Source organism: Hirundo rustica, chromosome 4, assembly GCF_015227805.2.
Source record: "Hirundo rustica isolate bHirRus1 chromosome 4, bHirRus1.pri.v3, whole genome shotgun sequence".
In the NCBI taxonomy this organism is placed as follows: Eukaryota; Metazoa; Chordata; class Aves; order Passeriformes; family Hirundinidae; genus Hirundo; species Hirundo rustica.
The window spans coordinates 39986786-40014448 of NC_053453.1; the positions used below are offsets into that span (position 1 = coordinate 39986786).

The 27663-nt window shown below is 38.0% G+C and overlaps 1 protein-coding gene across 1 annotated transcript in view; it reads right to left on the minus strand.

The window, feature by feature from the left end:
* Positions 1 to 27663, minus strand: part of PAWR (pro-apoptotic WT1 regulator) — a 75065-nt gene that overhangs the window by 22296 nt on the left and 25106 nt on the right. Inside the window, 1 exon segment of the mRNA XM_040062734.2 lies at positions 13181 to 13309. Coding sequence (XP_039918668.1) covers positions 13181 to 13309 — 129 coding nt within the window.

Here is a 27663-nt window from a genome sequence, read left to right on the forward strand (position 1 = left end):
GCTAACTCTCCTCTTTGCTCCTGGCTCATCTTGGTATTTCATCTGGCAACAGAGAGATTCCATAAACAAGCTGGTCATCGGGTTTTAAATAAACAGAATTGTCTGTGTTTACAAGTGTCTGGCAAAATTTTCCAGATATTAAACCAACCCTACTATTACAAATCTGCTAGTTAAAATGCACTAACAAACACTGTTTTTAAACAAGTACAGACTCTGGAGTCAGTGGGACTATGTAAAAGGTTCACTGGAATCCCTTGAAACACTACTTAAAAGTTTTGCAAACAATTTAAGCAAATCCCCTGGATCAAATCAGGCTGTTAGGGCTCATTGGTGTATATATACTGACATAAAGAATATGCACACTGTTTTGAAATATAACTATACACTAGTGCAAATTATTACTACATAATGATATTCCTACAACATGCAAGATTAAATTTTGACTGAAATTAGGCCATCAAAACAATTTTCTTTTCATATGTAATTCAAAAATGGGCTTCCTAAAATGTTTATTGTACATTCATCAAGATGTGAGCAAATACAACTTCACTACATAGAAAAGGAGATATACTGCTGAGGTTTTTTGCCTTTTTACATACCAAGGTAGATTCTATCTCCATCCAGCAAATCAAGTTAACTCCCATACCTTAAATCACATCTTGATTAACTACAGCTACTTCTCACATTCAGTACAACTCTGCACTGAGACTTGTTTGGAAATGGTTAATTACATACCTTCTGCAATACAGACAAGGTTTCATTCAGGTCTTAAAGTGGGATAAATAACATCTAAATGCTCAACCACTGAAAGCCAGTGTGACCCTAATACAAACCAGAAATGAATGCAGATGAGAAGAACAGCAAAAAGACAGATGAAATACCTTTCTTCTCCTCCCATCAAAATTTCCCATAAGCAATTTTTCTCTCAGGAGTCAAGAGATACCATTTACCTCCCATTCCTGAATCACAGAATAGAAGAATATTCTGAGTTGGAATGGACCCATCAGAATCATCAAGTCCAATGCCTAGTCCTAAACAAGATACCCCAAGAATCACACTGTGTGCCTGAGAGTGTTGTCCAAATGCTTCTTCAACTCTGTTAGGCTTGGTGTTGTGATCACTGCCCTGTGGAGCCTGTTCTAGTGCCCAACCACCCTCTGGGTGAAGAGTTTTTTCCTGATATCTAACCTAAACTTCTCCTGACTCAGCTTTATGCCATTTCCTCGGGTCCTGTCACTGGTCACAAGAGCAAGGAGATCAGTACCGACCCTACTCCTTCCCTTGTGAGGATGAAGACCACAATGAAGTCTCCCTTCAGTCTCCTCTTCTCCAGGCTGAACATACCAAGTGACCTCAGCTGTTCCGTGTATGGCTCACGCACCATACCCTTTATCATCCTTGTGGCTCTCATCTCAATGCCCTCTAATAGCTTTTTTAAATGTCTTTCACACATTGTGGCACCCAGAACTGCATACAGGACTCAAGGCGAGGCCGCCTCAGTGCAGAGCAGATAAGGACAATCCTCTCCCTTGCCCAGCTGGTGATGCTGTGCCTGATGCCCCCAGGACAGGGTTGGCCCTCCTGATTGCCAGGGCACTGATGACTCACATTCAACTTACCATCCACCAGGATCCCCAGGTCTCTTTCCTGCTCTCCAGTCTATGCACACAACCAGGACTGCCCCATTCCAGGTGCAGGATTTGGCACCCGCCCTTGTTAAGCTTCATACAGTTGGTGATTGCCCAATTCTCTAATTTGTCTATGTCTAGAGGTCCACTCTGCCTGTGAGGCAGTTGACAGTTCCTCTCAATTGTGTCACCCCTTTGAAAACATAGAGAGATGTTTTCCATGGAAATGCAACAAAACTTTGTGAACTTTATTTTTTACAACCTCATCTACTATCTTTTATTAATATATAATTAATAGGACTTCAAACTACAACTACTAAATGTACTAAAATGCCTGGGTTCAAGTGATAGATATTACTTCTGTGAAGCTGAAGGAGTTATGACTTATCTGCCTGTTTACATAGAGCCAGGGGGCCACAGTGAAACACTGCAAGAACACTTAGTGAATCAATCAGAGCTTTAACAGAGAGTATCCTGAATTCGTACCTATGAAGAAATCTATTAAGAATACAAGGTGAGAGAAAATAATTAGAGAAATACTTGCAGATAACACAAGTAACTCCAGGTAAGTCAAGCATCATCCAGAAGAAAACAGCTCCCAGAAATAAGTAAACCAGAAACACACATCTAAACAAATTAATAGAGCTTTTCTTTTATTTATTATTCTCTATTTTTATATTCAAGAAATAATTCACCACTGAAGAGTCAGAAAAAGAGCTCAGGACAAGCAATTAGGCACTCAGAACAAAAGCTGTGAAGGAGCTGATTAGATCAGGCTGAAAAAACCTGACTAGATCTCAGGTGACTCAGAAAAAGCAGAGCAGGAAAAATGACTAGAAAGACAATGTGTTATCCCTAAGAAATAAGAATCTGTAGGTTCCCCTCAGACACAAGTATTTGAAGCCACACAAGGGCTGAACTAAAACTCAAAGCAGTGTTTTCAGAGCAAAGGCATACCCCAGCCTGATGACTAAAGGTATGCAGTTGTTTTTGATCTAGTAAAAGCTAGTAATGTCCTTGTAGCACTACACAGGCAGCCAAAACTGGTGCTGTGATGTTCATACTATGTAAGAGGACTGGCTCGTGGCACATTATTCCTCAGTCCTTAGGTATGACATAAGAGAGCATTAGGTAGCATGAACCAAAACCATACCAGAAAATGCTGCTAATAATTAAGCCACAGGCTCTATCAGCAGCACAGCAGTTGAGGTCACACCCAGGTCTTGCACCTTTTAACAGTATAAACATAGTCAGACTGTCTCCACCGAACAACTATGAATTACAGATTCCTCCTCCCTCCTGAGCCATCACATTAGTTAGACTGCAAGGATGTAGAGATGGAGAAGCAGGCTATCCTGCCCCAGCCATCCTCCCACCACCATGGAAGTGGAATATGCACCTTCCAAACACACCAGCACATCTGAGTCACTACTCCATGATATGCTCTAACTTGGTATTAATGACATGAATGTATGATACACGTTACAAAATGTCGGGCAACCAATGCTACGTGTATTTATGCAGAGCAGACATTTCTGCTCATTTTTCAACAATAGTGAGGAAGGAGTCTCTCCTCTTCACCTTGCAGGAGGGATCCTCTCGGTCCATGGTCCATGTTGGTTCTTGCAGAAAAGAACCTCCTCCCTCTCTGTACACAACCAGCAGCTACTCATAACTGCTACCTAGGTTTCACACTTGCTCCTGGCATGAAAGCAGTATCAATTAAAATGCTCTCTCTAGAGTAGAAGCACAGAAAAGTGCAGGAATCAGGAGTATTACCATACCTTACAAAAGCTTCTGATATCAGTCAGGCTGTGTAATCTATTTGCACAAGTAGATACGTCAGGAAGACCCTCTTTTTCAGTAAACTTGTAGGTGTTCAAAGGTTCTTCTTGCCAAAGAAACCTTAGATACAGTTTACCACTATACTTTCAGGATCATTTCTCTTGTTTCCCCACAAAAATAAAAAAGACTAGGAGGAGATACCCACTGTAAACCCAGCTGACTTAAAAAGCCAGTCCAAAACAGAAAGCATGTGGCGGGGAAAAAAGTTCCTTTACATGAAGCCCCTTAGGCTGCTCAAAACATTAGCTGGGAATTTGAGAAACTGCTTCCTTTTCCTTACATCTGTATAAAGGTTCCAAAAAAGGCTCCAGACCAATGTAACCACAGCTAGTGTTGGTGCAATTCTGGAGCACAGCTACATGAACTCCAGAGTGAAAGAAACAAATAGGGCAACAACAAACCAAATATCTGTTCATACAGGCTGAGTATACAGCAGCAACATCTGAAGACAAGAAAAAATTAGAATAAAAGTAAACAAAGCCCCCCCCCCAATCAAATCTTAGCAGAAGGATCACAACCAAACTTAAGGAAACTACAAGGAAGAAAACATAAGAAATCATTATACACTTTGCTTCACACTTGCTGTGCATGAGGATTTAGAAAGTATCTGAAGAGCAGGTTGTGCTGAAAACCCTGTAGGTTCCAAGGCACAACTGTGAATCTAAAGTAAGAACAGGAAGCTTTCAAAATGCCTTGCCTTCACAGATACAGGCTTGATTCAGCTTTAGTTTTCATGCATGTCCTGTGACAAACAGTTGTGCACACATACACAGGCACACAAAATCAAATATTCAATTTGAAGAGAGTTCATTTAATTCTATTTACTGGCAGTGAAATGCATTCATCAAACAAAATTTTAAGCTTAAACTACTTATCCACTAAATGAAACTTTACTGAGCACAGATGTTAAAAATGTTAACAATTCTGTATTTCTTTCTAAGAAATGCAAGGTTTGCCATCAAAGATAATCAAATTAATTTATGGTGACAGTGATCAAGCACTGAACACAAATATTGCCTTCCACAAAAAAATGGAAATATCTCTCTTCTTGGTCAGTTGTTAGGAAGACAAACCTTGATAGTCATTACCCTCCAAGAGCAGAAGTCAGGCAACTCAAAGTAGGGATGCCCGAGCTGCATCCTCAAGGCTGCATATTGCTTTATCTGGCTCACAGGCAATTTACAGCCACCTTCTCTCCCTTTGGTCTCACATCAGTAAGTGATAGCTCTCAGCTTCCTGATTTTCTTAAGGGCAAAAAGGACCACAATTTCACCTGAAAGCACTTTCCAAAAGCAGCAGTACTAGATAGTGCACATGTAGTACAGCTGAATCAGATTTGCATGTGCAGATCCTTTGGCACAGTAAAACCCACTGAACATGCATGGATCAGCAGCACTATACCAACCGACATACATACACTACATTTACTCACATGACAGGAGAGGAGGAAGATTTTGGCAGAGAAACCTATGTTGCTACAACATCTTATGACATAGCCCATTCCCATGAGAAAGTCTGACTCCACTATTTTAAAACTGCTGTTCTACTAAAAACATAAATCCATACAATGTAACTAAAAACTAGCAATCTCATTTTTATCAAAACAAATCCTTGAGTGTAGTTATTGCCTTCAGTTATACTAGACAAGAACACCATGCAATATTATCACTCAAACTCAGAAGTTACCTTGAAGATGAATGAAAACGTTACTATATAGAGTGGGAGGTTTCCCAACATGCAATAATACATACAGAAAAAAAAGCAATTAAAGTAAATTAAGACTGCAAAGTCAACTAATTCAGAACAGGTCAGAATGTCCTAGACCTATGCAACTTTCATTCAAATTCATGATACTGCCCCTCCTGACATCATGATGTATTTTTCCACATCTCCTAAGTGGAACACAAAGAACAGTACTCAGTAATGTTCAATATTTTGCATTTGCTAGCTCTTCTCCAAGTGGACATGTGCCTTTATTACTTAGTTGTTAACATATTCAAACTGCTCAGAATATAGGCTCATATTGCTATAAATTACCTGAGTGATTGCCTGATCATGTGTGACCATGAAAACATGAAATTCCTCTGTTCCTGTTTTCCTTACACAGGTCAAAGGAATCATCTGGGTCTCCCAAGCCAAGGGAACCATGGCAGAAGGCAAATGAAGCACCTGGTTCATGTCATGATCTGCACAGGGCAGCAAATTCCCTCCAACTAATGTCAGTTTAAAAACCACTGCACATACACACAAAACTGACTTAAGGTGCAAATGTATTTTAAAAAATTAGTGATATTTTAATACTCAACATTGAATTTGAATACTTTTAAACTAATTTTTATGCAAACACTTTTAGACATATAGTCAGAGTTTCTATTGAATTTTCTACTGCAGTCACTAGTATTGCCTAAGTTCTTTGTGGATACTAATGACTGCTTTCACATCATCTCTGTGAAGTGCATCACGCTCCACCTGCAAATAGAAAATCCAAGATGAATATTATCTGGTAGTTAAATATTAGAGTTAAATATTAGTCATATAACCTTTTTTGGCAGAATTACTTATGACTTCCAAACTCAAACATATGTCACCATAATTAACATATTTTTGAACTTTAATCACATTTACTTCCTTACTTTTAAAAACAATAGCAATATTACAATCATGTTATTATGCAAAATAATTTCTGTTCTTACATCTAAAAAATGTAGTGCTGAAAAGAAAACATATTTAATACATTTAGGCATGCCTAGTGTAGCACATCTTCTCTATGGATGGAAATTAATAGCAAGCAACATCACGGCAAAATACTTACAAAAGATTAATTACTACTCTTGAATGCATGCACACAGTTCCTCTTTGCAAGAACTGTGTGAAACCTAGAGGCTGAACACCTTTGAAAAGGCATGAATATTATGACCACATACTTTGGATAATGAAAGTAATAGTAAAATGTTGTTGTATGATATTACACTGCAAAATGAAAAGCCAGAAAAGGCAAAATAGACAAAAAGTGCAACTTGAGTTGACTGGCTTATCTGGCAGTGTATTCTCAGTGCAAGATTCAAGTGAAAAACTCTGGGGAAGCTTGCGTCAAGCAGCCTTTTAGCTGTCACTCTGAAAGGAGATGCATGTAACAAATTCAGATCCCTGCATTTCTCACAGTCTGCCACAAAGCTAGGAAGGAATTTTATTCCTTACCTTTATTTATTGCTTTCAGCAAAGCTTGTAAGGTGCCTCTCAGACATGTACAGTTTTGTAACACTGATATATATCCTTGTTTCCAAAAACTTCAATGTGTTAGGTCATATTTAAAGAAAAGTATGGTATTTACGCAAACAGAACTATACTTCTGTAGAAATATCTTTGGACCACATTCCTTTTAGAAAGTGCCAGCAATGTTTTTTGGTGAAATGTTAAGCTTTTTTAGAACAAAAGGTTAAAAAATTAACAGATGTGATTTTCCTTCAATTTTCAAAGGCTTTTGAATTACTTACAACTAAATGCACAAGGCATAACTAAAGGTTCATGTTAATAAATCAAGTTTAGATTGCTTTGCCAGCCAAGGAATTCATACTGAAGTTACTACAATGAACCAAACCTACTGTGACACCATTTTATAATTGTACCATTAATACTAATTACGTAGACATTTTATCCTAACCTCACCTCCAATCAACAAGGATTCTTTGAAAGGTCCTGGGCAATTTCTACACTAAATTGAATTATTATCCAAGCAGCTATCACAAGCTAATCTCTTGCAGAGAACAAAACCCTGCATTGCTGCTACAGAGAAGAGTAAGCAATGCAAGACATGGCAATACTACTGTGTATGTAAGTCAGTGCTCTGAGCTGAAAATTAGGGCATCTTTGCCTTCTCTTGTCTTGGATTAACAGCTCCACAGGAATTCAGTATTAAGATCAAGCTTTAGTCTGCTAATTGACATAATTTGAACTTACTGCAAGAATATAATACAACTTGCAGTCTAACAAGCCTAAGTGCAACAAAGAAGTGACTTCTTTTGTCTAGCAAATCCATTCTGTGTTTGTGACTGCAATTCAGTACGGATGTTAGTATCTCAGTATCTCACGAAGCTGTGCCTTGTATAAAATAATTTTGTGAGATTCAGTATCCCAATTTCTTGAATTTCTTGTTCATGTACATGCTAAGACCAACACAGAGGGAGCAAGAAATGTGCAGTATAATTGTATACACAAAGCAAATTAATGGTTGGAACAAAATGACTGCTATTTCCATCTGAAGTGCAAGGGTCTTGAATGAGGCCCTGGGCTTTGCAGCAATACATAATATGCAATTACGTACAGAAAAAGAGTTGTGGTGGCTTAAAAAAAAAAAAAAAAAAAAGAGTAAGTCATCTCATAATGGGGTCCCAGGCTTCATGACACTTGCAAGGCAAAATTCCCCTACCAGTTTCATACCGGCACTACAAATACTGAGGCAGATTTCTAGCACGTGACTGCAGAGAGATCTTTGGCAATCACTACAGATAACAAAAGCTATTGGTAACTGCAATAGTTATGATTTTCAATTTATCAATATGGAATTAAGAAATACACTAGACTAATTTTGCTTTTGTGTGACAATAACAAAGATCAGCATTCCCTTTCTACAGTAAGATACTCTAGTATTTATAAATAATTACCTTTCAGTTGAAGGATTCAGGTATTAGTTTCACAAAAGTTGAAGTTCAGTATCTAAGTGACTCGGAATTTCCTCTTTCCATGCCCACAGACACAAAAAATCAGTACCTCTCACTCTAATTGATCCCTATTTTCATATGTTAGTAGCAAAAAATCATCCTGACATGTTTGGGTCAAGTTCTCCAGGGAGAGGAAAGTATTCAGCTTATCCAGCAAGGCCCTTTTCCTCACTGAGGAGAAAAACATACATCTAGAATAACCCTCACCCTCAAACCAATGACAAAAGGAATTCTGAAGTTCTCAAATGCCTTTTTGTCTCTTGATGCTTTTGACAATATATACTTACTCAACTCCTATATATTAAATGTCAATTATTCACAGCTGATAAAATTTTTGCAATGTACTCATTCAGCGCACAGCACAACTATCATTCACAAACATGACAAGAGCTGAAGTGAAATGCAAGCAAAAAGGAACCAAAGATAACATAAACCAAAAAAGAAAATTCAAACTATTTCCAAGGTATTGAGAATGATACTTCTGTAATATAATAGCATAACTGCCAGAAAACAGCCAGTTGTAATTTGAAGGTTTTAATGGATGGAGGTCCTATACATGTAGCTCCCACTGCAAGGCTTTATATTAACTTTGAACTGATCTTCCCAGACTTCCTAACTGGCTCTCCAATTTTCCACTGGAGACACCATAAGGTGACACAACATACTACCATGCTCCAAAATAGTTTTTGTAATGACACAGAGGTTATGTTAGCCCTACTGCCACAGGATTACATGAAGAAGGGAACATATTTGGGGCATATTTTAGGATGCATAAACAACTGAATTCCAAGAGACACATGACCATGGTATTAGCAAACATGAATGCTTTGATACAAAGGCTTTTACACATGGTATTTTTTGGCAGGGGTTTTTTGAGTATTAGCTAATAGTAATATCTTTTCCACATTCTGGAACTCAGAAAGTCTTCTAAAAGACTTAAAAATAAATCTTCATTAAACTAATTCTTTTTTCCAGCCAAATCTTGCAGGCTTTTTGATGCAAGCTTTCTGTATAGCACATAAATACTAATACCATTTTCAATTAAGACATGCTTGCTACTTTGAACACATCATTTCTGTCCACCTGCAAGAAAGACACTGCTATCAAATAGTTTTGCACTATTTTCAATTTTGCCATCTCTGCTAAACAACAACTAGATTTCTATAATTACCAGACACTGAAGATTCCTAGTAAAAGAAGAAACTTTAGCAACTTTTAACGAGTAGTTTGAACTATGCTTGTTCTCAGCATTACAGATTTTTAGTTCATTTATAAGAGTTCCAAGCTTATGGATACATGACATCACCATCAATCTGTATCCCCATACACATAACTGGAGTAGCCCATAGTACTGTAACTCACAAGACCACAGCAACTGAAGAACAGAATTTTAGTACTATTAAGAACAGGAGGAAAATCAAGCAAGAAAGTCAGATATAACACTTGTGTCTGGGAGCAGATTTAATGTTGATTCACCTGGTGAGGTGTGGCTTTCCATACGATCTTTTGCTGAAGTTAAAATAACAAATTCTTTGATTGTAATAGTTTTTCAGTGCTTGTAACACTGCCAGACCTACCATCTTCTATATTGCCAATATAAAATAATTCAGAAGATGATTTTGGTCAAATAGCTCTGCTTCAGGGAAAATACTCAAGTCTGCTGTACTTTAGATCTATTCTTAAACAAACCTGGTATGTCTGTGCTTTGGATCAAGAACTGTAAATTCAGCCATAGTTTTCAAAAACTGCACATATTGCCCAAGAAAATGAGACCTGTAACCTCTGACAATATTAAAAGAAAACTAAAAAATCAGATTAAGGACTGGAAAGAAAACCTTATTCAGCAACATATTTCCTCATCAAATATGAAGTCAATAGCATCTTATTTACCACATTCACAATAATTATATATTTTAAAATGTCATTAAATTATAATAAGAATGGACAAGGGGGGGAAATAGCTGTAACTATAGAAATGTATTTATTCTGCTTAGTACATGGAAAATATATATTGGTCAATGGCAACTTAAAATGAGTTCTTACATCTACAACATAAGCTCTACTTTTAAAAAGAGTATTAGTCTTGCACAGAGTAGAATCAAAAGGAAATTAAGTCATCAAAGCTGAACTATCACTGCTGTCAAATTCTGTTCAAAATGGGCAAGTCTTCTTTCTAAGTCTTCTAATAAAAAGTGAATTGACAGAGCCAGTAGTAAACTGATTAAGTCTTAGTAGCTACAACTTTCTAAGGCTCCATCTGTTCTGTACATGTGCCAGCCTGGGCCTTTGCCAGATCCTAGATCTGGGACTCTATTCTGTATTGCTAGCAACAGGACACTCCTGCTGTGCTCCATCAACAAAGTAATGCCTGTTGCAATACAGAGGTGACAAAGTTGAAAATGCGGGATACAATTAACACAGACAGTTTGGTAAGTGAAAACTGAGATTGCTGGTCAAGAAGAACAGAAAATTTGGATTCAAAAAAGAAGACATGGGAATATAGCCAAAGCATTATATAATACCACTAGGGGAAACTAAAAATTACAACTTTTGGAATGTCTGCTGAAGAAGTGAAAACAGAGTGAACACTGTAAGGAACAGTCTTACAAGCAACTTGGAAACAAAGCATAAAAACTTTTCAGCATGATGGCTCTCAACGAATCTGCAAAGACAACAGATCTGATTATATGAGGCATACTCAGAGGAGACAGTCACTTTGCAGAAATACTTTTGGTGATGTTGACCATGGAAAAGAATGGTAAGAGCGTCATATCAGAGCATTCCCTCTGGAGAATGGTCTTTTTACAGCAGAAGCACTGTTAGAACGTGGAAAAAAAAAATAATAAAAGAAATTTTAAAATGTTACCTGCCAGAATGAGGCAGCTATTTACTCCCTGAGCTTTGAAGAAACTATTGATGTTACTGAAAAATGTAATAGCTGAACTACTTGAGATCAAATGGAACTTCTCATTTAAAACTGCTCTAGTACCATGGGGTAACAAACATCATCCTCAAGAAGTTTCTTAAACAAACACAGAACTACAGAGGAGTAAACATGATATTAATACTGGACAAAGTGTTGCTCATAAGTCTAGAACAATTGAATAAGTAAGTAATTATGATGCCACGTGGAAGAGTCACCAAGGCATCTGTAGAATAGTTGCCCTTCGCAAATCTAATACAGCTTTTTTAAGTTATAAAAAGCATGTCCATGACAGAAATTTGATTGACAGCATACTGCATTTCAAAGGCACTCCCCAAAACCTCCTGAAGAAAGTAATCTCTTGGAATAAAAGAAGACGCCCTGTGAATAAATCACTGATGAAAAGGCAGGAAATAATGGTGGACCCTGATGGTCAGATTTCACAGTGGACAGAACAACCAGAATAATGTCACAGGAACCTGTGTAGAAACCTGTGCTTTTCAATGTATTTGGGGAGGAGATGCCCACAAATGCTATTCAGAACAGAAAAGATATATATGAACTGTAAAAACATGCAGGACTCCTTTATTGGAAGTGACTGGGAGGTGGAACAGGAGATTAATCTAATGTACATAAGTGAAAAAAAGGTGAGCAGGTTCCTAAATTTACACAGGCATTGACCTCTGAGCTTGTTATTCTCACTCACAGATAACTCCAAAATGTTAAGTTGGATTACTCATATACAATATAAACAGTAAATTCAGTGCTCAGGAGATAAATAGGTATCAGGAATTATTAGGAAAGAAAAAGAGAACAAAACAAACCCCACTACTAAACCACTCTATGAGTTTATGTTGTACTGAATGCATCATTGGTTTGCTTTTAGGTAGCAAACAAAACAGAGTCAAACTGGAAAGTAGAGAATGTTATTGAGTAACTCCTGTAAGAGGAACAACCAAATAAAATAAAATTCTTCAGCCTAGGGAACAGGCAGCTGAGAGGAGCCAACCTCTCTCTGCAATACTCAGTTACATAAAGAGGAAGCAGTTGTTCCCGATGTCTCCCACCAGGACACCTTGCTGAAATCACATGGAAATATGGAAAATGACAGATTCAACTTTAACAAAGGGAGACTGATCTTGACATTCCAGGTAATTAAGTTGTAGACTTCTCTGCCCCAGGCTCTTCTCAATGTTAAAGGCAACCATGAGCATACGAAAGACTGGGCAAAATTTTAGAAGGAAAGCGCATCCAGATCCACCAATCCAGCCATGTCCCCTCTAGTTATGGATAGTCAGAAAACTATCCATGAGCACCACGTGCTTGGTTTGTTTGCATGTTTTTCTACCTGTGCATGTGCTGTTGCCTCCGCTGGAGTCAACAGGCAGACCTGGACAGCCTCAGTTTGTACAGCTGTTAGGTAACAGGAGAAACAAGATTGGTTAGAGAGACTTAGGGCACTCAGGAAAAAGATGGAACATTTGCCACACGTGGTATAATATGAAGGAGGTCTGTACTGGGCATAAGGGGCAATGTTTTGGTATCAGGGGGTGGGGACTGCAGCAATGAGTGCAGTCAGGGGACTGGGGAGCAATAAAAAGGCGGAAAAGGTTTGACAGAGACAAGGGCTACCCTAGGAGTTTGTGTGTTGGTTTCAATCCTAGAATCAGTAATTAGAAGTGAATTGACAAAATAATTAGGAAAATGTGTCCTGATTTAGAAGTCTACCTCCAATTAATTGAATATTCTAAACCTGTCAGTATTTTTCACTTGAATCTCCCAGTTTCTCTTCCCCTCCCTAAATATTAAGTTCTATGATGACCATCAAAACTATTACCTTCATGACCTCTACAGAAACAGAACATTCTGTTGTCAGATTCTTTGTCTCAGTAGTGTTAAGTTTGAGGAATGGAACCTCATACTCCATTTTTAGTAATGTGCCAACTCCTAAACCTTAGGTTTATTTTTATGCAGGGTATAATCTACTGTTAAGAAATACAAAGAAAAAAGTAGTACAAGTTTTAAATCTGAGTAAAATGCCAAAATGAACAATGTTAAGATCTCACCTGGAGTAAGTATGAGCAAGAGGTATCTGCACTGGAACTCTCATTTTGTATCGTATTCTGTTGAGTAATAGCATCCTCTTTCTTCCGTTCCTTCTGCCCTGCTTCATCATCTTCATACTCATCCAGGCTCTAAAACAAAAAATATTTAGTTATCAGTTACAGTCTTCGTATGTGACTTCACATGCCGCCCATATTTCACAAAATTCATGTATCAGTGAATATCTTCAAATATTCATTTCATATTCCAAGAAAGTTTAACTAAATGTTTTAATGCTTTTCTTTCCAACTAATAGCTCTTTCTTCATCACAAAAAGTAAACAATAATCAAAACAAGATCCAATTTGACAAAGGTTTTAGACAATGCTGTGCGAGTTCAGCGCTAATCCTGCTGTGAGCAGGAGCTTGGACTATATACCTGAAGTTCCTTCCATTGGAATGATTCCACAACACTGTTTGCCACATGCAATTGTGTGTGGCAAAAATACTACCTTTACATATAAGAGATTTTCAGGAAATCCAGAAAAGAAAAAAAAAAGTTAATTGTACCCTTCACTCAACAGCTGATCTCTTTTGACACAGTGGCACCAGCTGAGGTTGAACTGTCAGTCTCAATCACCCATTTTAATTTTGGTGCCCTTGGTTTTCACTTTTTCTTTGAAAATTTACCATTGAAAACCAGTAATTTTTAAATTACTTTGACAGTCATTAATTACCCACAGTTTACACTTATATGTAACAATTTGACTCTTCAACACAAACATTTCATACTAGATTTGCTGAAATAATTGCTTTGGGAGGATTAAGTTTCTAAAGCACTGACTGCTGTCAGGCCAGAGAAAGGAAAACTAAGTACGCAAGTAAACAAAAAGTAAATAATCCCTATTACTGCCTCTGCTCTAGCTCAAAGCCACGTTAAGGCCAGGTAGAAATGCGAGGTCTCAACCAGCTTTGGGTTAAGTCAGCTGCATCTAGATCAGTCTACTGATTTAATATACACATATTTATAAAAAGAAACACAATCTTATGGTTAGAAGACCAACTTGAAGCAGACAAAGCTTAAAAAAAAAAAAAAAAAAAAAAAAAAACCTGACCATGACATCACAAGCTCTTTGCCAGCACTCTACATTAGAACAAGAAGATATGTAAAACCTTGTTACAGAAACACAGGGAAATAATCAGTTTAAGACATCAGAAAAAGCTTCTAGATGAATGTACAGTACCTTGAGAAACAGAGAACAGGACTAGCAGAGAACAAAAATAAATGTCAAATTATTTCAGTTGAAATTCCTAATGCATTAAAAAAGAAAATCAGTATTCTGCAGCTGAGATACTGACAAACTCTGTCATCATCTTACACAAAGGACACTAAAGTAGTCAAAAGTATATAACGAGAGAGAATGCTGGAACACAGTGTCTTTAAAAATAAAACCAGTGTTATTTGCTAGCTGAAAGTAGCACTAGTGTATCAAAAACTAACTCCAGCTCCTCCAAAGCAAACACTATGGTGATACAAGTGCTAGAAAACTGGCAAATCAGAAAGGGATGTGTTTCCACAAGTGAAGCTGAATAAAAGCCATTTAAACTCTCCACAGCAGCGCTCATGACAGCAACGCTAATGCAATTTCACCGGTCTGCTTCTAACCAACCATTCAATGCAACTGATGCAGACCTGCCCCTATCACTAAGAAAGGCACACTTAGAAGGTTACTATGGCTAAATCATTGCACTTTCAAAGACACTTTCAATGAGACTTTTCTAATAAAATAAATACAAATATTTAATGTAATTCTTTTGGGCCCATTTGTAACAAAGCATTTAAAAAACACTGCCATGGCACATTCTAGAAAATGATCTTTAAATCAACATCCTCTACCTTTTATAAACTGTAAAACTAAAAAATTTTGATAACATGAACTTACGTGGTAATTTATCCCATTTTAGTATATTAAGCCATTATGAAGTGACACAATAGGAAATAATAAGGCCCTATTGCAATAAGAAATTGAATGATCTTTACCTCTTACAAAGCCAGCCTTGTTCAGAAAAAACTATGAGGCACAAAGAAGATATCATGTAAATTTTAACGAGTGTCATGCAAATGAATGATGAAGAATGATACTGTGTTAGAAAGACAGAAACATTTTCAGATTGGTCTTCTGATCCCCAAGCCGTCTTGACAGAGAATGGAAACAACTTTGCATTCTCAAGGAAAAACATTCTTTAAGGAGAAAAATTAAGCTCAAACATCAATATTGGAGGAAAAAGTCTTAGTAGTGACTAAGCAGATAAGTGTACCTTTCTTCACACATTCTCTCCTTCAGATATATGCTTCTCATAAGCTTTCCAAAGACAATGGGCATTCCATAGAAATATTTTTCTCTGAATACAATTACATCTGTAATGAAGAATGTTCTTCTCTCTTTTAATATAGGAACACCTGGCTACTAGCTATTCTTTTAGCAATTTGAACAGGAACAAAATCTAGTATGAAGGTTCTAGCCGCATAATTTTAAACAAAACATTTTCAGTTAGGATTTGTCAGCAATGTCCATTCCCAGTCTTTTCTTTCTTCTCAGGAAGGTCCAAAATCACCAAACTCTGCAAATCAGTACCATCAAAATGTACTCAACCACCCCAAATAATCCATACTTCCAAGGTTAAAGGCCTTCTTCCCAAGCATGAAACAGCTGGTTGAAGACTTTATGTAAATCTAATTCAGAGCACATAACCTCTGTTTGAAAGACTATGGGGGCTTGCTCCCCACTGCAGTTCCCTTCACGCAGCAGGTGCCATGCCAGCCGACGCCAACATAAGTTTGAGTGGTTAGAACCACAGAGGCACCAGGTTTTTATTACTCGTAAGAGATGAGGAAGAAGAGTCACAAGGAAAGGTTGACAGTCACCATACATGACTAACATGGCACATTTGGCCAGGGCTGCCAATGCCTTCCTGCCCTAAAGCAGATTCCTGGTCACTGTCAGAGGCTGTGGTTTCCCAACCACAAAAGTTATGCTCCCACTTCCAAACATGCAGACATACCAATTTACACAATGTTTACAATATGCAGGCTGGGCAAAACCCAACACAGTAACAACTACATAATTTAAAACCTTTTACTGCCTTTTAGTAAGTTATTAAGTTTTACTTCAATAACCATTAGCCTTAAAAAGGAAATCCACTTATTTTGACTCATGATGAAATAAGCTTTTCTTATTAAAAATGTCCTGCTTACGCACTTCATCTTCAGTTATTGATTGCTAGCATTATTGCCATTTATGTTCTTAGCTAACTTTTAGAGTAATAAAAATCAATAAAACCACATTACAGTTTTTGGGTGAGGGTTGATACATTATTATTGAAAAAACTAAAAATGTTCAAAGTGTTGTTAGACACTTTTAAAAACTGGGGTTTTTTTTCAAACTACCCTGTAGCTGAAACTGCCTCAGCCCACAAGACCTTTCAGTCAGCTGGATTACTGAGTTGCTCACGTTGCAGGCTCTCTCAAATACTGCCCTTTGCTGTAAAAACTAGTTTCACATAATTGAAAAAGATGTAAGTACAGCAATTACTTTCTCCATCAGCACAGCAGAGAAATAGACTTGTAACCCACCGAGGTGTAATTCTGACCCATTATATAATTCCCTTTGTCCATTCCCTTTCCTCTGCTCTTTTTTATTTTGCCACTAGTCACATACCATTTCAGAATCTTACTTGTCATTAAAATCATCTGAGTTTTGTATAGCAGATATTCAATGTGACATTCCCACATCTGATCTTAATATAAGGAATCCACAGAAATTCTTTAGGTTTTCTAGGATTTCAGTAAATGTTTGAAGCTGTAGTATAAACATTTTTCTGTAAACCTTTAGTATGGAAAATACAAGCGGAGTAAGATGCTTTCAAAAAGAATCAGACTGAGAAAAAAAATGCCACAAAGATATCCCCACATTCCAGCACACCACCACCTCCAGTTCAAGGAGACACTGTATGAAGAACACTTCTAATGATTCACTGGTGTGCTTCCTATAAATATTTGTGCATTGCTAAGAACAAGCAAAAGTTGGGGAAGGGCTGTCTTTTCCCTGGGAAGAAGCAATATTCCTATCCTGTGCAGACCAATTTATGAGCATGCAGAAGCTGCTCTCGCCACAAGAAACCGTGCTGGGTCAAAATGTCCCCATTTCCATCTCCCTTCCTGCACCAACCTGCTTCTGCCTTGGAGCTCTGCTGGCCAAGCACAAAACTGAGGGCTTCCCACTTCATTTCATGAAAGCTCAGGCAGGTTAGTTTCAGCAGTTTTAATTTGCTCAACTGATTTTGCCTGGACCAGATACAAGCCCATTCAAACTATTTATTTCACAGAACTCCAGGAATGGTTGTGCTACATCAGCTTTTTGAAAATGATGAACACTTGAGATACTACCATATCAAACCTGTACAGCAAGATGTGCAAGCAGATATGCACTCTAAATAAAATCCCATGTTCAGCTTCATGTTGGGCAATAAACAAACTGCATTACAAGCACCATTGGTTATCCTGATGGGCTTTCTTAGCTTAACCATGGAAGTAACATAGGAGAGGAAACTAATCAATGCATCTTCCCATTACGAACAATTTAAAAAGGCAATTTCAAAAAAATCGATTTTACCATAAGGGTATTTCCCATGCTGAGAAAAAGTTTGAAGTGCACTATCAACTTCATCTCAAGACATTGTAAAACTACAAAGGTTTCTATTAAATATAAGTACTTTCGACAAGCTTCCACAGTAGAAATAAAAGACAATATATAAGAATTGCTTTTAACTCTGAAAAAAACTTATCCAGGTAATTAACTACTGAAACATGAATTTTGGGATTCAACATTATCTTTCCCTTGGCTGACCATTCAGAAAAACCTAGAAAATTACTGCAAATAAAAGACAACTATTTTACATGATTTCTCTATAATCACTCTTCTTACTGCAACACTGAGAACCAAATGCTTCCTTGCTTTACCACGCACAACTTTGATATCAGCTAAATGCCGTCTTGCTACCTCTTTTGCATAGTATCAAATCGTTCTGTCAGCACCTCCCATCAAAACCACACAAAAATCCCAAACCTCTATGATTTAAGATTACATAACTTCTCCCTTCCGAAACACTAATTTTAACTATATTTGTAAACACACATTTATTACACTGTCCAGACAGCACCCAAAATATTTAAGCAAAACAGGTTTCGAGAAATAAAATCTTTTTATTGGAATAACAGCATAATTGGAAAAACTGCATCTTTTTCACTCTGCAAGTCCTGCATCACATTTCACTTGCTGAAGGGCTTTTCGTTACAAGTTGAAAACCATTCCTATAGAGGTGAAAAGAGATAATGTTATTCCTATGAACCATCTAAAACCTACAAACAGTTTTATCAATTACCCAGCTAAAGATTTTTTTTTTTTTAAGACTTTTAAGAGAGTCCAGAAAAGGATACTGAACTCCAACACCTTACCCACATGATTTTTGTGCACTTCTGAAAGTCTACAGCTCTAACTGGAGCAGGCCAATATCAACCATTAGTATAATCACAACCATGGATTTTTAACATAGAAGAGTAGTAAAGGCAGGAATCTTTGGTATCTGAGATCAAAAGAGACCCTAGGACAACAATGGGTCAGTGCCCAGCAGGTGGGCCAGAGCACAGCTGACTGCAGCCACAGACCTCTCATCCCAGACCATGCTGCCAACAAAGCAATCCTAAAAGAGGAGCATCACATCGACATCGGTGAAATGCACATCTTGCTCTACAAAATTCACAGCATTCCTGATTATAAGTCACATTTACATTTTTTTTGAACTCTATCCTTTTCTCATCCGTAATAAGAATTTATAAGTACCTACTTTGTACGTTCAATTATATTCCAGAGCAAATACAATTTAAAGTCTCAAAATCCTCTTAGAAATGTTTCTGGAAAAAAAAACCAGCATATTTGTCTGTATTAAGAGCAAAATAACAAAGTAATCTGAATTCTTTTAAAGCTTTGTGTAAAACATCAACTGCATCAACACCAGAATGTCAATTATCCCTCATTATAATAACAAAAAGCAGCAATGTTTGCAGATTGTTATTCATCAAAATACACTGTTCGGTCACCAGTGTTTTAAAACATACCAAAAAAATGAGTTCAAAAGTCAAATGTTTAACTTAAACTAATTGCCAAAAAATCCTTTATCACAAGGCTTGTCAAGAATGATTGGTGGATATGCTTAATTTAACTACTTAGTACATGATATTAAAGTCACAGAGTAAAATTCCAGGGATACAAGAAAACTTGTCTTGCAAAACACAAGCTATCTAGCATTACTAAAGTATTTCTATAAAAGGGAGAGACATAATAAAAATTATGGATTGGCAAACTATTAGAATTGAGCACCAAACTATTTGAGGCTGAATTCACTGTTGGCATTTTAGAGCCCTTCTGACTGATCAACACCTAAGAACAGAAGTATCAAGCAGCAACAATGACTGAAGATCCTTACGCAATGACATCCAACTGCTTACACCTGTTCCACAGGGAAGTTATTATGTAAATAGAATTGTGACTCACCCAGAAGAAATCCCAATCCCATGCTCTTAAAAAGAAAATGTAAATCAAAATTAAATACAGGGTCTAAGAAAAAAGAAGCCAAATCCTCATAATGTTGTTGGTATGATCTGACTTTTAGAACTCTGGGGTCCTTATATAGCACATCCCCATGTACTAAGAGTGACAATAAACATCATTCAAATTTTGCACACTGCTCCTTATTCTATTTTGATAGCAACATGTCTTCCTTCCGCTGCTGACGGTGGAGATCTGGTATAAAGTCAATAAAAACTACATTCTCTACACAGAAATCACTAATAGTGTTGAACGTATGAATCTAAAAGTTACAGAAATGGTCACAAAAAACACACACAGAAGTGGAGTCATCTCATTAACCTCCTAATTAACATTCTGAAATGATGCATCCTATCTAAAACAAACATGGCAAAACAGTGGTTTAGCAGAAGAAATTCGGTGGAACAAAGTTTGCCTGGTTCTGCCAGGGGAAAAAGAAAGATCTGTTAAAAATATTTGCACTGTTCATAGAAGAAATATTTATCAGTTTGCGTCATGCCACTGGTGTTAAGGAAACAACAATCACAGACTGCAAGAGCAGAAAAGAGAATTCTTCCTGGATGTATAGAAAACAAGTGATCATTTACACACTCGATGCCCACCTATGCTATTTTTTCTATTAAACTTGCTCCTGCATTAGGTAAGATTTTAGGAGATGTTGGTATTAGAGGGAATGTTATCAACAGCTGAACAAAAGCCACTGAAACAACAGATAATGGAGTAAAAATGTCTGTAACCACCATCACTTTGACTTTCACTGCCATGTATTCCTGACAAAAGTTAGCAAACAGAAAAGTGTTCCAAATAAGAGAGATGCATTGTCATGTAGCAAAAGACCATACAGATTGAGCACCCTTCTCTTTAAAGCCACAGAAACAGGGAGAGAAAAAAATCTTGGTGAAGATTAGCATGCTATTTTCAAAACAGAATTATTCCTCTTAATGTGACCGTATAACACAGAAGAATGTTACCTCCCCCAGTACGCCTGTGGTGCTTCTGAAGAGAAATAAAGATGAGATCAGTACTTGAAGAATGTTCTAACAGGAGACCAAACAGGTTACTCAGTAGAACTGTATTTCTAACTATCCTGCCCCCTAAAGCATGCAGTTTGTAGCCATTTATAATGTCTGAATATCAAGTTCCATTTAATTTTTTTTTCTTTTTTAATGCAGTGCCTTCATAGTATTCTGCTCTCTTGCCTAATAGGCTAGTTGTCATTTTTCTTATTCTACTCACTGAATCTCATTCAATGTTTACATACAGCGGGTGTGGGATTGGTCAAACTAAACAAAGGCAAAATGGCTGATGAAAACCAGCTAAGCACAGGCAAGACAGGACAACAGACTCAGAACAGATCCTAAAGGGAAAAAGAAAAATTTGGCACAATACTTTTTTGAGAGTTGTACTACACTTGTCATTTAGGAGTGAGATCTTCTCAAACTACAGAAAAACTGATAAAGATATCAATCAGATTTTCTGCTCTCCCAGATGCTTGTTTTGAGTCCTAATACAAGTAAGTGTACTAACCAGACAGAGATGGCATCTACATTTAGTCAAGGGGCAGAAAGGGAAAAGTAGTACTGAAAAAGCACTTCAAATAGGAGAGGCATTTACCTGGATTGAAAAAAATTATGTTTGAATTTAATTTCCAAGGCAATAAACAAGCACTTTCGATGGACTCAGCACTGCTGTCAGGAATAGACAGCACTGACTGAAACTGTGCAGACAGAAAAAGCACTGTATACCTAGGACAGATATAACCAGGTAAGATCAAAAAAGTTCAAAGTTGTTGCTGAAGTCAATATTTTAACTGTTTCTTGGGAGAATACCTTATACCTACAAATGAGTCCTAGTGACAATTCTGTGAAGCTGTTTCCCAACCTAGACTTCCAAAATCCCTCTTTAGCTCTGTATTTGGAGTGAACTCCAAAAAGTGCATCTCTGCACTTTTTTAATAAATACATCAATGTCCAAGGATCTTGATGGAAATCCAGCCCAGGTGCTCATAGTGCAATCTCACATGCTAACAGCCTAAGTGTCTCCTGTTACCTCCACTTGCATCCTTGCTTCTTATGGGCTCAGAAGTCAAAGCTCTTTTGTACCGGTATCTTTTTAAAGTCACTAGTGCTGGCAGGTGTGTGCATGTTGTGTTTCAGACAGTAATTAATGTTTAGTAATAGATTCTTTAAGACATGAAAATTGCACAGCTGTGAGGGGTTAATTCAAGTTTGCTACAAGTGAAATATGCAGATGAGTTTCCACAGTAATTCAAGGACCAGACAAAACAGGCAGTTACCCTTCCACCTAAGCAGTCAGCACTGTGTACAGCCCTGAGCCGGTTCAGCAGGTGTTTGACTCTTCCCATTCAAAAGCTCTGTGAGGAACTAAGGGAACTATGGTACTGACTTGGGAGTGAGGAGGAGAAAGCGTGGGAGTCAGAAAGAGCTGTGGGAAAAGCTCACAGAAAGAACATGTAGCTGATGCCTGGTGAGAGGGAGTTACTCAAGTAAACAGATATTAGAGCAGCAAAAATAAGAAAGCGAGCAAAGGACACATATGTTTCATCTGGTCTGAGAAGCAAAACTACACGTTACTTATTTTTTGTGGTCTTTCTGTCACTGTCAGACAAAATTAGGGCTGCCTAATTTTCCCTGCAAAATGTATCCAAAATTTTCATATTTTGATTACCAGGTCTAAGACAGAGCTGGGCACACTCCACTTCCAGTAGGTAAGAAAAACTAGGACTTCAGGCTGGGAACATGCAAATAGACAAGGCTTTGCCACTAAAGAGTATTTCATGTGCACATTAAACAGTACCAGCAAGTTCAAGTACCTTAGTACGAAAGTAGCACTTGAATGTGATGACCTCAGAACAGGGAATAACACGCATAGACACAAAACCAAATCCATCCAGGTGTGAGGAAATCCTAGTATAGGAGCATAATGGGAGGAATGAGTCACGTCACAGAGCTGGTTCAAAACAACTTCACTCACTGGAACCTTACATTACTGTAACTCATTCCATGAGAGAGCAATGCTACTTCTACAAGAAAACAAACCAGAACAAAACATGAATAAATAAAGCACAGAAAATGCTGGATAAATAAAACTTTATATTCACAGGTGCAGTATTTATACAAAAAAAAAGAAATTTTCCATTACTGTTATTTTAATTGTTGAGTGACTGACGAAGCTTTGGGGGTTTTTTTAGCTATAGAGTTACTTGCATACAATATAGTGTAAACCTTGGGTCTTCAGCAATTACTTGTATGTTACCCCATCTAGACATAGACAACAGCTCCAGACCCAAGGCACTGGCAAGGGTCTCCCTTGCTGAGGCACAGAACAGAAAGGCTACACCCCTTCCCCCACTTCTACTGAGTGTCATGAAAGCGTGAGGTTAAGGTTAGACATGCAAAATTAACATGCATGTCTGCCATGGTAACTGCTCACACGCGTTGTTTTCTGTAGACCGAACTGTGGTAAACACAAGGTAATTCAAGCTTTACCATTCCTCAGTGAAAGAAAGGTAAACAATTACATGCATCCTGTAGGTACCACAGGGTAGAAGCATTCCTTCTGTTACCATAGCGCAGCCCTGAGCCATTGCTGTGTCCAACCCGACAAGCCTGTTACTCTGACCAAAGAGGACAAGGAGAGGAATTCACATGAGATGACAACACTGGAAATGGGATTCCATTCAATTTGTCTCATATAATTACCTATCACAGCCAAATGACAGTTAACACCAGACTTTTTCCCCTTGATTTAAAGAATCTTAATGACAAAAAAAACCCTTTCAAATATAAATTGATGCTCCAGTAGGGATCTTCACGTTATTAACAGGAGGACACACACACGCAAAAACAACAAAATAAATACGCCCCAGCCACGGCTACACTTACAGTCCAACCCAAACCAGAGGAAAGCAACAAAAGAAGTATGTGAGGAAGAGTCAGGAATGAGGATTCTGCTGTTCACATTATTAAAACATGCTTTTAATTTCTGAGACTACAAGCTAAAGCCTGTAATAACGTTGCTTGGAAAACAGAAGGCTGAGTGAGCATCTGAGGGTGAAAAGGAATGTTTTTACAGGCGCAGTTAGTAAATACCACTGGCTCCTGCAGACATTCTTCCTTAAATGGAAATTAACATTGCTTTAGGTTAGAAAAGAATCTCTTGATACAATAGATGTGACAGGGTAGCCATTAACCTTTTAGCACCTGCACTAAACGAAACAAAAACTAACAGAAGGCTTTATATATACAGCTTTCTGTTCAGTAAATATTTAAAACTCTTTCCCTTCCCTGCCACATCATTCTTGGCTGTAGATCTGGAAGAGCAAGGAATCCTAAATTCCCACAAACAACATTAAAATAATGTAGAAACACAAAGTTTCTTCGGATATCTATGACTAACAGTATGAGGGCACTAGACAACTTAAAGCAAGGAAACTACTCTAGATACAATCAGAACTGAACCTTTACCCTAAAGTTGAGACAAACTTTATTTCGACACTGAAATAACTCTGCACCGCTTTGATTTTATTTTCACTTCCTATTTTTTATTTTCATATCCCCCTGCAACTGCTTTTTCCAGCCAAGAAAACAAGAGTGCTCCCTCCCCCAAGATTCCTAAGAAATTTAACAATGGATAAGGGCTGAGGTTCCACAACAGCTAGAATAAGCAAGTGTCCATTTAGCTATAGTCCAACTCTGCTTCTTTTCTGCTCCTGCACAAGGGCATCCATCAGTCCTCTGCATCCCCTTCACTGACGCTGGCAGATTGTGTCAGGGTCATTTCCGAGCAGAAAGGTACCTCTAAGAAAAGTGAACAGTATTTTGTACACCTTGGTTTAGCTAACTACAGGATCAAACGGGTGCCAGGACCAGCACAGGCAAGTCAGGTAAAAGCAAGGATCTAAAGCTGAACATGGAAAGTCTGAACATGGAAAAGGATAAAGTCTCACAAAATTAAAACCTCAGCAATTCAAACCAGAGAAATAGGGGTTCAACAGGAATTCATCTAAAAGCACATCCTAACATTTAACATTATTAACTATTTTGGGATATAAATAGTGTCTCTGATAATACTAAACACCACTTATTTTTAGAGGGAAACAAACTACTGATTCAGACTTCAGAGCTCCAACACAAGGCCCAGGTGACCTCTCAGACCTTCAGGTTGTATGTGCTACAGAAGAGCTTCCCCCTTGTAACCTGCTCAGCTGCTATTACTATTAGTTGAAAAAGGACTACTACAGAGCTGCAGAGCTCATCCATCCAGCCACTGGAAGTTTCATCACCATGCCACATCACACCACAGCCCTGTGTTAACATTCCCTAGGTAAAAAGCCCATCAAGAGTGAAAGACTAGATTAACATGCTCCTTCTCAGATGTTCTTCTTGGTTCCACATGCAGCAGGGCCATTGCAACTGAAAGAAAAATGCAACACAAATATAAAAGCGCAGAATGGAGTGACAAGAACAAGCTGGACTTAAGCTGCCTTGTCCAACACAAACAGCATGAAATGAGAGAAATACCTACAGTCTGGTCAAACAGCCCAGCCTCATCTTCAGTTCATCCTGATGCCTGCACCGCCCATCCTCCTGTCTTGGCATGTTTACCTGTACAGGAACTGATCCCACCATAAATGAATGCAATTAATCCCAAAAATGTTAATCTTCAGACCTGCCACTTGCCCTATTATTACAATACATGCACAAACACAACCAACAGTACAAGGACCTGGCCTAACTCCATGTGAAATTTGTAACGAATTATCCTGTGTCCTGGTACAATATACAAAACCACATTAATATACACATACATTGTATACATAGCATACCTCACATTAATGACTTATCCTGCTAACATATGCAAGTCATTTTAGGAAAAAATATCCATTAAAACAAGACCACAAAGGATCACAACACAGGTACTGCACTATGCCCTACGCTGTTAGGATTTTAGTATTCTCTTATTTCTGCTTTAAGAAAAAATTTCCACATTTTTTAACAGGGAATTCCTTTTTATAAGTAGAGCTTTGTACACATACACACTTCTATGGCCCTTTTTTAACTGTACTTATGACATAGATTGTAAACATAAAAAAAAATAATAATAATAATTTAGGTGCAGTAGTTTATGCCTGGAATATAAGTGGAGCCTAGAATTTTTCTGGCCATCTTTATTTCTACAAAATGCAGTATCTTATTAAATGAAGTTAGGATAATGAAAGGCTCTAACTCTCTTCTGTATATCTTTTTCTATTTATGGTTAGTGTTTGAAGACTGTTTCTAAACTGTGGAGAAGGAAGCAAGACACAGGTATGTTGTCATTGTGTATTATTTGGGTTTATATTGTATTTCATTTTTATACTGGATTTTGTAATGGTTTCTTCTGTACCACCCTGTTCCCTTGGAAAATGTATCACGAGGTTTGTCCCTGCTCCTTTTCCCCTCCAATTCTCCCACACTGGAATGTAACCCAACTCTGTTCTACTCCCACCTTGTCCCTGATAGGGTAGTAGCTTGTCCCTGCCTCTAGCCCCTTCCCCCTGGGTAAAAGCCCTGGGATGACGTGGGAAGCTTTCTCTCACTCTTGGGACCAGCATGGGGACAGGGACTGGACTGAGCTCTGGACCCTGTGGGGGCAGGACCCCAGAATAAAGCCGTGATTCCCCCGGACCAAGGGCAGACTCTTTCCTTTTGCCATCAACGGATGCCTGCTTTCTCTAAAGGAAAAGGTTCCAGCAGCCTCTGGGATCTTTAAGGCCCTGAAGGGAAAACTCTGGCGTGGTTGCCTTCTCTAGCTAGCCGAGGCTAAAATGGAGACGGGGCTCCCAGAGAGAGGGAGACACTTCACAGGTATATCTATGCATTCTCATACCAAGCACCCACAAAGGCTTTCACAGTCATTCACTACTGATACAGAATGCTTTAAGTAAGGTTTTCTCCCAAATCTCAGCTCACACTGTAAACAACCAACTGGGTTAGTGAAAACAAAAACACACCTGTGCAAATATGGATACAGACTGATTCACATTACGCATTTCATTCAAACCTAGTAAGATTTTGGTTGAAGAACAAGTACATTACAGAAAAAAAACTCCAACAACATACAAAAAGCCACAGCCAAGAAAGAGGCATAGAACAGTCCTGCCTAGAAAAGCCATCTTCATCACTGGAGATTTTAAAGTACACATCAATGGAAGATAAATATCAGGAATACAGATGTAAGATGCTGTTGGGATAAGATGACAAACTAGACAGGTCTTCAAAGCTCCCTGCAGCCTTATTTTTCTAGGAGTTTTTAACAGTAAACTCTTCACAGGAAGAGTTTGCAGTGGCAACAGAAACAACAAATAAGGATAACAAACCACACCAAGAAACACATTTATCCTCACCTTCATGCATACATCCCACAGAAGCCACCTGCAGTGCACAGCAAACTGGGAGAAACAAGCATAAGCAGCAGGACAATTCCGCTCTCACAACTTATGGGATTGCAGCCACACTGGCTCTTCATCAGAACACATAGGTACAACATCAAGAATTCCCCTAAGCAGGATCTGAAAAGGTAACAGTCAAAAAAAAAAAGGTGTTCCACACCTGCTTTGCTTTCAAAGACATTCCCCACTCATCCCTGCCAAAAAAGGATGTTGGGATATTTCTTAGAGTGTTTCCCCTGAATGAGGACAACTGCTCTTATGTCACTTCAACTATAAGTTCTTTTTTTAAGCACAGAATATGGGTTCCTATATTACACTTTTCCCTTTCTTGGCCTTATCCAATTGGACTGCAGCAGAATATCAACTTCAACTACTGTAAGTCTATCACA